Consider the following 13,199-nt stretch of genomic DNA (forward strand, 5'->3'; position numbering starts at 1 on the left):
GTAGAGGAATTGTTTATAACAGCATTATTCATAATAGCAAAAAGTGGAAACAACCTCAATGTCCATCAATTCATGCATAAATAAAATGTGGCCTATCCAAACGATGGAAAACTATTTAGCCGTAAGAAGGAATGAAGTACTATTACTTCATTCCTTCAACATGGATGAACTTTGAAAGCCTGATGCTATATGAAAGAAGCCAGAAAAAAGACCATATATTGCAGGATTCGATTTATCTGAAATGCCCAGAACAAACAATACTATGGGTCTCTGGAGACAGGAAGTGGATGAGGGGTTGCCTAGGGCTGGGGGGATGGGCTAAGGCAGGATGGGGTCTAATTGTCTACAGATACAGGGTGTTTTGGGAAGGGAGTGATAGAAATGTTTTAAAGTTAATTGTGCCGATGGCTGTACAGCTCTGAATATACTAAAATGACTGTATTTTACACTGTAAAAGGAATTGTATATTACATAAATTATATCTCAGTAAAGCCATTCAACGTGAATCTACCATGATTTTTCTCACCTTTCCAGCTACTGACATGGCTAGACCAAGAGGATGGAAGCGACATTGCCTAAGCAATGTCCACTCAAAAGTGTAGAAAATGGAAACTTTCAGCAGAGACGTTACCACTATCAGAGCAGCACTTGGGATTCATGCTATGATAATCCAGCTCTAGAAAGAACGTATTGTATGGAATTAGGAGTCCTAATAAGGGAACAGAAAAGCCAATTAGATATAAATAGAACTATTCCCGTAAAAATAAATGCTACCCATTATATAGTATTCACAGCCAGGAACTATGTGAAGTGTTGTATGTACATCCTTCCAACATTCACAACGGCCTGAATGAAGTGGGTATTATTATGTACAGTTTGTAGATAAGCAATCTGAAAATGCAGTTAAGTAAATCACCCAAAAAAAGCCAGCTTGTAAGTGGTCAGGATGGGATCTGACCTACATCTGTGTGACCTTTAGGTCTTAATTACTCTGCCATAGAACTGTTTAAGACTTGCATTATAACATAACTGCTTTGTTGGTACCTCCCCTTATACCATTTCCTCTCTCTTATTCATATGTGTATATTTCCTAGCTTTACTCTGTAGTCCCTACCTATAAATGTCATTTTGGAGGGAACGCTTGTGAAAACCTTCAAACAGGGAGATTACAGGGATTGCCACTGACCCTAGTGGTACAGTTGTCATAGTAACCAATCCACCCAATTGGTCTCTGCTAGGAGGCACATACTTCTGCCTTCATGTAATACACCAATATTGTCTGGGATCCTTCACAGTATCAATGAACCCCTGTTGACACATATGAGAAAGTCCTCATGTGCGTATTAAAGCGTTAAAGTTTTTCCTTTAAAGTTTCTGTCTCAGACACACAGATTTTACGTTCTCGCTTCTCATCCTTTCCATTTGCCCTGGATATTCTGATACGGTTGGTTTTGAGGCGGGGGGGGTGGGGGGGGCCGGGGGGGGCGCGGCTAAAACTCCGGGCCAGACAGTGGTCTGCTGCTTTTTTCTAAGCGGGATTTACAAATGTGATTATTTTCTTCCTGGCGAAAAACTGACCCTCCCAATGCGGTAATTCCTTACTCAGTGCCAGACTGGGAACTGTTGACTGTCCCGCTCCCATTCCCACATACAAAACAGATCTTTGGCTGGTAAAAACACATCTCAGAAATCACTGTACAGAAAACTCAAAGCGGGCACTGAGCACCACGCACTGTGTCTGTGGATATACACATGCAGACACGTACACACATCCACCCAGCCATGTGTTTCTACAGTGCCCCTACATTTGCAAGGACTCTTTCTTCTCTAACATTGGTGCTGTCTCTCTTCCTCCTCCTCTCCGTTTCACGGGCCTCGCCTGTCTTCAGAGGCACCTGAAGGCACATAAGGCAGGGAAGTGAAACCGACTGTAATTCTTCAGTTCACTTCTCTGCAGCCTCCGGTGAGCCAGTCTCCATACGGTGGCCCCAGCTGAGCTGTGGGGAAGCTTGGAGAGTCCCCGAGCAGGTGTCATTTACCACCCCACTCACAGGAGCACTGGGAGCCCCAGGACCTGACGTATGTACGTGAGGGGCTCGGGGACCCCAGAAAAAGGAAGCCTCAAAGCCGGAGTTAGTGAGATTAAAAAGAAGAGGGGGGTCTCCTCTACGAATGGAAGAAACGGAAGGGTTTTACATCTAAAAAGGCCATCATCTTCCCTTTGAAGAATTATATATAAATTACTGAGAGCAGTCAGAAAGTCTTATTATCCCACTTTCTTCTAATGCCCTTGTGTTCACCTTCGGGTTCCTTAAACTTTGTTCATCTGGTCTGAAAACTCTCTAATTCTGTGCTCCAGTGAAATCGCATTTATACTCGAGTTTTCTTGATAGGCAAAAATGTATTCAGGTAAACTTGACTTATTGTATCTTTGAAAATTAATAAGTCAGTTCTAAATAGCATTTTCTATGTATATGGTTTTCTTCACTGTCTCAGCCTGTCCTTACCAAAATCCTGGCAAGTAGAACTCTAATTATTAACCCATTTTACTGATGTGGGGCTCAGCGAAAGTGAATTTGGGACACCTAGTTAGGTTTATGATTTCAAAGGCAGTGTTTCTACCATACTATTGCTTATTTTCTTAACTCAAATTAAAAAAAAAAAAAAAAAAAAAAAAGAAAGCTCATTTTTCCACTGTGGAATTCAGCCATGTAGTGGATAATCCTTAGCAGGGCCTACAACTTCCTGATTGATTTCAACAACCCTTCCCACCCAACCCCTGGCCACACACACTTTCTTTCAGTTTCTGGAAGGTACCAAACTCTTCTCTGCCTGGTGCTCATGGGCACACTCTACCGCACCCCGTGCTTTCCCTGGGCGACCGCCTGGCCTTCCTGCAGACCCATCACTCTGGATAGCTCATCTTTCAAGACCGCTTTGTAGAGAAACTCTTCTTTGGTCTCCCCAGGGAGGTTGCAAGACTCTGGGATATGTTACTCTGGAATATGTTATCTCCCAGAAGTTTGCTAATCCGCAGCATGTATTACCAGTCTGATTGATTTGTGCAATTCTTTATTCTTTTTCCTTACACTGTAAACTGCACAAAATCAGCAATGCATTTTGTCCTGTTTAACTCTGTGTCTCAGAACCTAGCTCAGGGCTTGGTGGATGATAGGTTTATGTTCAGTACAAACGTGGGGGATAGCTCACAGCAGGACTTCTTGTGGCTGTATACTGCAACGCATTGTCCGGAGTGCCCACTGTGGGGGGAGAGGGTGCGGTCATAGGCATGGATTCAGAAGAGCCCGCCTTGCTTCTCAGGTTCACTGCCAGTTCCAATTATATTGAAAATTAAGATGATTTTACAAGGAATGCAGCTATATTTTCATCTCCTCCTATTGGAACAGCAGACTGTCCCCTTTGAACTCTGACACTTCTGAAACTCCTGCATTATCTAGCTTAAGGACAGAGTTTTTAATAAAACATCTTAATTAACTCATTTTACAAATATGTAATTGCTGAACTGAATTGAATTATAGGAGTGAAGATACCATGATTGGCCTTTTTCTTTTCCTTGGGGAAGCAGTCTTTTTTGTTTCTTTTAAGGACTGGCTTTTCTCTTTTCAATGGAACACCATCGATAACCTTGTAAACTATATTAGTTGGGTATGTAGTGACATAAATGCTTCTAAATTTGTACTTCTTTGTACAACAGATAATTGAACACCTACTCTCCAGGCTCTAAAATTTCCTTGCCCATCTCCCTGTACTGCTAGTCCTCTTTTTCTTTCTTTTTCAGATGGTTTTATTTTTAATAATTTCTTTGAGTTCCTATATTTCCTTGTATTTCCCTTACTGCTGCTTTTTCTTCTTTTTTCACTTCCCTATGATTTATTTTCTCTCTTTGCCATCATAAACATTCACTATTTTTATTTCCTCACGCTTGTAGGCTTTTTCTAGTAACTTTCTGCTTTAATTCTAATGTTGCCAACAGTTCTAACCGTATTTTCATTAATATTATTTGTGGCTAGATAGGCCGTTTTAATATTCACAGTGAAATAGATATATTCACTGTTTCTTCTATGCTACAACTGAGGGTTCTTCCTCTGGTTAGCTCGTTCTCCTGCCCATATCATAATAGTGTTGTGTGTGGGGTATTCTTTTTTAAAAGAAATCATCATTAGTAATTCATGCATCATGAATTATCTTGGAAGTTAATGGAAAGGACATAACAGTGAATATATTTTCTGAAATTCTAAGTGAATGACAGAAGGTATAAACATTTATGGCATAACAATTGTTAAAATGATTTTCTTGAAACAAAATATAAACAATAAATTTCCAATTAGAGTAACCTTATTTTATGTTATGAGAGTATACAGGTATTTTTATACTTTTGGCTTCTACCTGTTGTATTTATCACCTGTAAGTTTCACCAACATGAAGGGCTTTCTATTGTCCTCCCAGAAACAAAGCTGATACCACTCTAGTATTCCACCAGTGCACAGAAATCTAGGGGAAAAAAAAAATCTCTTGGTTTAAATTCAAGCTTCTAGGCTTTGTTTTTTGTTTGTTTGTTTGTTTGCTTGTTTTTATTTTCACAATTATTTTCCATAGTTAAATTGAGAGTTCTTATTTTTATTGATTTATTTAAAATATATTGGCTCAACATATTTTTAGTAAGTTAATTTTGTGGTGAAAAAATCTCAGCAACCCCATTATATAGCCTCTTAATCTCAGAACTAATAATTAAGTATGGTAGACCAATGGCAAAGAATTTTGGCTTTCCAAAATATTCTTCTCACTCCTTTTATTCTGGTGGGTTTGAAGAAGCATTAGAAAGTTGTAACTTTTAATCTCTTCTGTGATGTGGTAAAACAAAGATATGGAAGTTGTAGATTTGAGTATGCTTTCTGTATAAGCCATATCTATTAAATACACTTACAACCGGGGAGTATTCTTCAGATGATGACGACAGACTCCCAACTCAATCCCATCCATATAATTAGACAAATTATTTATCTTCCCTGAGCCTCAATTTTCTAATATTTAAAAAGAAGAGAAAAATGTTACAAGGACTAGAATATGTAAGTAAGTAATATGTCAAGCTCACAGAAGTCACTCAACAGTGACAGTTACTATTGTGGTTGGTAAACAACACTGTATGTGTGTCGATCATCTTTAAAATAACCTCCATTTTTATTTCAACTTTGGCTTTGTCAATTCACACTTAACTGACCAAATCCTAAGTGTCCACCTCAACTATACTTAAGACCAATATTAATTCAAATTGAACTCACATTTCTAGATCAAGGTCAGGCACCTGATCTACTGAGGGAGAGGGACACCTAAACCAAACCTACAACAGCAGGAGTGTTCCTCCAGAGGTTACTCATTTTGGAGAAGGCAGGGAGTTACTACAGATGTACTCAGTCCAGCTAACTCACTTGGAAGTCAGGAGTCCTGACAACACGTACCCTTTGATCAAAGCAGCTGGAGATATGGGATGGCATTTAGAAAAATAATTGTTCATGTGTTCATTTATGTGTTTTGATTAGTCTGCTGGACATGTGTCTGTCAATCTTAGCAATGTGTTAAATATACCTGACTAATTTCCTACTAGAAATCATTAAAATATCATACAAATGATATTTAAACCTCTTCTGAATAATGACCAAATCTGTGTTAGTTGGTTTTCTTTATCGTACACTTGAAAAAAATGAGCAGCTTGTTCACTTTTTAAATTAATTACTCTTTACTTTCCTGAGATAGCTATTTAAATTCTTAGGCCTTAAAATGTAAATTTGAGATTCTAATTTGGAGTTGGTAAAATTATTGAGACTTGTATTCTTTCCAGGCACAGGCAGGAAGATCAATGGGGTTCTTCCCACTAGAATAAGGACAAAATTTTGTGTCCATTTTGCTCATTGATATATCCCAAGTGCCTAGGACAGGGGTTGGCAAACTAGGACTCACTGAACAAATCTGGGATGCCTCCTGTTTATGTATATGCCCTCCTTCCTGAATGTTTTTTACATTTTCAAATGGTGGGGAAAAAAATCAAAAGGAGAAGAATATTTCATGACATGTGAAAATTTTACAAAATTTCAGTGCCCATAACTGATGTCCTGTTATAACACAGCCATGCCCATTCATTTACGTATTGTCCTGTTTTTGTGCCACAAGGGAAGAGTGGAGTAGTTTTAACAAAGATTGTGTGACTCCTAAAGCCAAAAAGAATTACTATTTGGTATTTTACAGGAAAAAAATTCTGACTCCAGGCCTAGAACAAATACCCTTCCTTAACTTCTTTTAAAGTCAGACACATTAATATTTAACCCTCACAAGTTTCTTTCCAAAAGGATAGCCTTAAGTCTATATATAATACTAAGGACGATCACTAGATCATATCCTAGCACAGAGAGGCTCATAGCAAGAAGTGGAAAACTGTGGATGAGAACACAGACTCCAGAGCCACAATGCCCAGGCTCAGACTTTGGTTCTAACCCTAAGCAGCTGTGCAACCGTGGGCAACATGCTTAACTTCTCTGTGTACCAGTTTTTCCATCTATAGAATGAGGCTAATGCTGGCATTCATCCATTAGGGCTGTTTGACCATTAAATAAGTTAATATTTGTAAAATGCTTAGAAGATCCTCTGGTATAAAGTAGCTGTTGTAAATAAAGTGATGTATTTTTTTACTTCATTTTTAAGTTAAGAAAATAGAGATACTTGGAAATTGGCTAAGGTAATGAGTGAACCTCAACATGTTCATAAATACGGAAAAAATACAAGATATGAATTAAAATTTGAACATGTCTACTTTTGTCAGTAAATCCTCTAAGCCAATACAACACATTAATATCTGCTCTAATTGCCTTTTGATTGTAGGATATAACTATTTGGCTCCCATACCTGTGATATAATTTTCACAGGTCCTGTGAAAATAATCAATGGTCCTGTTTCACATAATAAACAAATTGTATTCTGAATGGTTGGGTAACTTCTGATACAAAAATCTAACTACCTAACAACTTCTAATCTGAGGGTATCAAATTGATATAAAGGGAAGTAACAATTTAGAGAATACATGGATACAAGATTAGTTTGCTTTGCTAAGGTTGTTATTCAGGCCTTAGGAAGAGAACTGATAGAAAATATAGTCCTACATTTAAAGAAACGCTTTCTAAGCACCAAGGCCAGGAATCAAAACTGTGTATTAGGAAATTTAATGGCTTTTTAATCATTACAAGTCATTTTAGCCAATAGATAATTGTGCTCCTGATGTTTAAGTAGATTTTTAAATTAATTTATATGAAATCTTTAAATAGACTCTTTTAGAGAGTGAAATCTTTATAAGGTAGCCTGCTTTCTTCTGTAAAATATAATCTCTGGAAAACTACACTTCAGTATAGGACTGTACATGGGACTGTAATAGCTGGTGGTTGAATGTTTTAAATAATATGATTATTTTCACCAATGCTTTTCTATTACAGGTGTGTTCCTGTAGAAGCTTCCGTGGATTTTTGTTATGTGCAATCGAGGAGCATATTGGTGAAGTGCAACACTGAAGCTTTCTTATTTTATAATCTCAATGCTTTCAACTTTCAATAAGCATTTATTTAACTGCTAAGTTATGTGAGATGCGATGAAAATGTAAAGAAGAAGTTAATGAATCCAGGCCAAATTGACTTATTTGAACAACTACTAAATTATGCACTAAAGTTTTAAAAATACAAATAAAAAAGAAACTTCTGGAGTTGTTTAGGCTAAACTTAGACTGTATGTCTTCTGATATTTACTTATTAATGTACTAAACATTGCATGTGATGTCACTTACTAAATCAAATTTTCATGCTTTAAAAGCCTTTAAAAATGACTCTTCCAGAAACTTTTTCAAGAACTTATTTCTTAAGTTTTATATTTCTTGCAATAAAACAAAAAGAAAATAAGAAATAAGACTTCGGATGTCTTAGTTTTTGTCTCCTTAAGTCCTTTTCTCTTAAATTAGTTATGCATATATTTGAATATAAGATAGTACGTCTTTTATTTTTAATTTATTGTTCTTATGCTTAATTTGCTAAAATAAAACATGAATCTAAGCATAAATGGCATACTCAGAAAGACTAAGGCAACTAGAGCAAAAATTAAATATTAATTTGGGTATTTATAAAGTCTTCAGGCTTGGGTTGCTTTATTTTTCTAGATGTAATAAAAATTCAAAATTACTTAATAATCTTCAAAAATATTTAAAATATTGTTATTACATTAAAGCCCTACTTTCTACAGATGACCATGTATTCTTAAACAAATAAATTCTTTTTTAAGTGATTGTATTTCCTTATATTTTGTACTTTTTCCAACAGATTAATCAATTTTAATTTTTCAACTCCTTGCCTAAATTTGAAGACTCCTTTCATGTTTAGACTTTAACACTATAGGTGGATAAAAAGTAATATATACAATGACTCTCCATTCAGTTGTCTTCAATGAAAGTGATGCATTTGCATAAGCAATTGTTTAGCACATTAATCCTTCTGTTAAACTACATGTAAGTCTGAGAGAACATTTTTATATTCTGCTGATGCTGTAATAAATGGGCCAACATAATACTATTGGTTACAACTTCCAGCATTTTGTCTACAATAAAGTTAAGATCTTGGTGGTTAATCTTACATTCTTCCTGCAAATTAAAATTGGAGTACTGCAATTAGTCCCCCCCAAATTAAATTGCCACAGCTCCAATAATGGAACAAAAGCTAAATTACATTACTTTGAGATCAACAACAGGTTCACACGAACTGTTTTCTTCCGTGTATCTTCTGCTTTTAAAGAAAAATACAGGTTTCTTCCTACCGCAGAAGTATCAGATTCCTGCAGCATCCATGACACTTGTAAGCATTTAGTGGTCAGACGCCACTACATATCCTTCAAATGATATGGCCCAGTGAAGCTGGAAGGTGTCATCACCAAGCCAGGCAGCCTGGTATCTCAGCCATCCACCAGGACAGAACCAGCAGGCCCCAGCTGGTATGCTGAATCCGGACGAAGGTGGAAAATGGATTTTGCATTTTGAAAGTCAACCGTTCTAATACTGAGCCCTAGAACATACTTATTAAGCACAAGTACATTGAGGGCTTCAGAAATTCTTTATAAGATCAAATTTGTAATGCTCGTATCCCAAAATCACTCTTAAAACAAGTTAAGCTTTAATCTTATTATCCCTCTGGGTTTCTGCGTTTCTATTAGATTTTACATGTTTTTAAAAATACAAATAAATGTATGTTCAGGACTATAACTGTGTTGTTTGAATTCCTGAATATGTATATATATTCCTGAATATGTATAATATATGCTAAGTTAAGTATACTCGTAAGTTATTGAAACTGATAAAAGTTAAGAACAGAATATTAATCACCAGTGCCCATTGGCAGGGTAACATTTGCCCACTACGCTAAGTTTCGATCTTTAGGCAAATGAAAAACTCTTACAAAATAAAAGTACATTCCATGTTCTTCTTCACACCTGGACTCCTATGCTCACTATTCAAGCACACAAGGGATTGAATTCTTGCTTGTGCTATTGTCCTACTGTCATTTATTGACACAATTCATTAACTCATCTCTCACATAAGAGTAGAAAATCAACTTAGAAGGTTTCTAAGTCTAAGGTTTCCCATAACTCCGTGGGCCTCACCTGAACACCAGTGCTGTACAGAATATCTTCCTTTTCTTACATTTCTACCTGAGTCTAGTAGAAACATCATGACTAAAAAATAAATATTTAATTCCACAAAGCTGCATGAAATGGCCCCCCTTCCCCACTTTAGACATCCTTCTGAATGGGAAAATGCCATGATGGATTTTTAAACCATGTAACACTCCAGTGGATTAGGCTGGGGTAGCCTGGCATCTGAAATCGTGATGTTTTATCATGAGAAACTGAGAAGATACTGCTTCTCTTTTTTAAAAAGAGAAAGAAACGCTCTGCTAGGGCTCATTAAAAGGGGTTTTAAGATTGGAGCCAATAAAACAGGACTGTCGATTCCAAAGTTAAAAAAAAAATCTGTCACATTTTAAAAAGTCATCATTTCCCTCTCCCCTCTGACATGAAACCCTATTTGCAGCACACACAGACACATTCCAGAGAGCGACAGCAAGTCCCCAACTTCTTTGTGACTTCGGAGCTGGCACAAGGACCTAACTGGAGAGGCAGAAGACTCCCCTCCTCCCAGTTGTCAGCAGTGCTCCCCTTAGAGCTGGGAGCTGCTAGGCATGATTCACTCTGACACCCTGAAACCTCTTGCTTTGCTCCCCTTTAAAAGTGAAAAAGAAAGGCTTTCCACAAGACAGAAAGTTTGCCTGGGTCTGTGATGCCAGAATTTCCGATAGTGGCCCTAAGAGACAAAAGGTTTGGGAGCTCTAACTTCCAAAGGGAGCAGCAGACTCAGTCACTAAACACAACAACAACAACAACAACAACAACAACAACAACAACAGACCTTGAGTGTCTGACAGAAAGAATGAAAGCTCTCCTCGTGGAGCGTCGCCAGGGCGTTCCTGCTCACCCCAGGCAGGAAAGAGGTGGAGTGGGGTGGGACTTGTCATTGCAGAATCCTTTTCCTCAAGGAAGTTCATTTTGAGATTTGGAGGGAGGACTGCTTAGAGAGGGTTCCCGAGAGGCACTGGGAACTGCCCCGGCCTTTGGCCCCACCTGCCTGTCAGTTTCAGCCCCCAAGTCCCGCATTTCTCGCCCTGGGGATGTTGGGAACGTGGGCTTTCCAGCGCTCAGGGATGCTGTTAGGCCACTTTCCTGTTGACCTTTCGGAGAGTCCGAAATCAACTTTCCCCACACAGTCTGAATTGTTTGTTTGCGTTTGTTTTCAGCTCGCCAGAGCCTCGCGCGCAGCCCACCCCTCTCCCCACTCCTCTCTGCCCCCCTCCCCTCCCTCCGGCCTTTCCTGCTCCCCCCCCCACCCCCCGCCCTCCTCTTTGTTGTCTCCTACCTGCTGGCCAGGCTCTGCCTGCAGTGCTGCCTGAAGGGCATCAGGTGGTAGTTCATGGCGTCCAGCAGCAGCTTCTGGCAGACCGGGTCGGTGCGCATGAAATCCACTGACTGGACCCGCTCCACCAGCTCCGGGGCCGGGATGAGCGCGAAGCGGAGGCGCTTCATGAGGTCGGGCGCGTACTGCATGCGGGTCTCGCGGTCGTGCTCCAGCCACAGCACGGACATCTGGAAGAGAGCCAGCTCCGACTCCACGGGGGGCGGCAGCGAGTCCAGCAGGGCGCGCATCTCCTCGAAGTTGAGCAGCAGCACATCCTCCACCAGGTACTTGTTGGCCAGCTTCTTGGTCTCCTCCAGGCCGTGCAGCGCAGCGATCTTGCACACCTGCTTGTAGTTCTGTACGGAGATCTGGTCGTTGAGGAACTGCACGCAGAGCTTGGTGACCTGGGGGATGTGCAAGATCTTGCTGACCGACAGCACCTCCTCCACCGTGTCCAGGGAGAGGGTCACGTTGGCCGTGTAGAGGTACTCGAGCACCAGGCGCAGCCCGATGGACGAGCAGCCCTGCAGCACCAGGTTGTTGATGGCCCGAGGACTGGTCAGCAGCTTGTCGTCGGGGGAGGAGGAAGGAGTCCCGGGCTCCTCCTGCGGCGGCGGCTGCTGCTGCTGTGGCGGCTGCTGCTGCGGCTGCTGCTGCTGCTGGTCCTTGGGGGCCCCCAGGCCGTCCTGGCCGCCGACCCCTCCCCCGAGAGGGGGGTGACTGGAGAAGAGCGATCGGAAGTACTGCGAGCAGGAGGCCAGCACGGCCTTGTGGCAGTGGAACTGCTGGCCCTGGGCCGTCAGGGTCACGTCGCAAAACAGCTGCTTCCTCCACAGCAGGTTGAGGCCGTGCAGCAGGTTGTCGCTGTGGCTGGGGTCGAAGGTGGAGGTCCTGTCCCCGGATCTGGACATGGCGAGCTGACTCGGCGCACCTGGCTTTAAACCCTCCTCCAACCTGGCAGACAGGGGTGGGGGATGGGAGGGAGGGGTGAAGGGTAGTGGAGGGGGTGGGGTGTGGTCGGGGTGGGGAAGGGTGTGGAGGGGAGGGGAGGGCGAAGACAACAATCAGTGTTCAGCTTGGCTCCTGCCCAGCGCGCCCCAGGACCCCGACCCTAGGAGTAAGGTCTGAAGGCGCTGAATCCGTGAGCGCCACCAAAAGGGCCCTGTCTGGGGTCGGGGCGCCGGTTCAGCTCCGTGCTACTCCTCTCGCCACCGCCCACACACTTCGTCCCTCACTTTCCTAAAACCACCCTGGCTCGGCTCTTGGCAGCGACAGGGGTGGCAGCAGCGACGGCAAAGTGGCGGAGGAGGCCGAGACACCTCGTGGGCTTGTGTCCATGCCGGGCCTGAGAAAGGGAAAGGCCAGGGAGTGGGGAGCCAGGGCTTCCCGGAGAGCGCAGAGGCGACCGTCGGCAGAGGTTCCAGGTCAACTTGTGCCTGCAGCTTTGCTTTTCGCAGTTGGTCCAGTTTGGGGGGTAGGAAAGGGGACCCGACAAGCGTGCGGGTGGGCGATTCTTAGCTCTCCAAAAGCTGGGAACCCCTTCGATTATCCGTGCTGCCCCGAGAAACTCCTAGGCTAATAGTCTGAGGTAGCAGATAAAGCCCTTTCTTCTCCCGGGAAAGTGCAGTGGAGCGCGGTGAGGACCAGCTCAGTGGACTCGGCAGAGGCGGGAGCTGTCCTTATCAATTCTAGCTCATTTCCCTCACCCCGGCCCTGCCTGCTTGCCTGCTTCGCAAACTGTTGGCTTCCCCGTCACCACTCAGTTTTGCTAATTTTCCAGAGACGCCTTTAAACCTGGCAGGAGAATCCTTTCGGCCCCCCACCCCCGACCCCCTCTCTCCCGCCCCCCGCATTTCAAAGCGCGGAAGTTCAGACGTGTATCTCCCCTTCTCTCGCGGGGCGGCACCGGGGAGAAGAGGAGGGAGGAAGTGGGGCCACTGGGGTGGATTTAGAGCAGGACCCCAGAGGCCCGGAGGGATTCACGTGAAAGGTTCTGTCTCCAAGGCACCAGGAACAGTGGCTTTAACTCCAGTAACTGTGAGAAGTTCAAGTTAACTGGCAGGTGTTGGGGGAGGGGGTGGGGGCTGTCCAATAGAGGGGGGGGGTAGGTTCCGTGCAGGGTCTCTGCATCCCACCCAGCATCTCCGCGTGAAGC

The 13,199-nt window shown here is 42.3% G+C and overlaps 1 protein-coding gene across 1 annotated transcript in view; it reads right to left on the reverse strand.

Moving 5' to 3' along the window:
- LOC111142450 (kelch like family member 14) overlaps nucleotides 1-12,021 on the reverse strand; it is a 96,185-nt gene extending 84,164 nt beyond the window's left edge. The window contains exon 1 of the mRNA XM_022495601.1: nucleotides 11,006-12,021. Coding sequence (XP_022351309.1) covers nucleotides 11,006-11,955 — 950 coding nt within the window. The 5' untranslated portion in view covers nucleotides 11,956-12,021. The remainder of the gene's footprint in view (nucleotides 1-11,005) is intronic.
- Between the last annotated feature and the right edge of the window lie 1,178 nt (nucleotides 12,022-13,199).

Source organism: Enhydra lutris, unplaced genomic scaffold (genome assembly GCF_002288905.1).
Source record: "Enhydra lutris kenyoni isolate GAN:26980312 unplaced genomic scaffold, ASM228890v2 scaffoldscaffold8, whole genome shotgun sequence".
Classification (NCBI taxonomy): domain Eukaryota; kingdom Metazoa; phylum Chordata; class Mammalia; order Carnivora; family Mustelidae; genus Enhydra; species Enhydra lutris.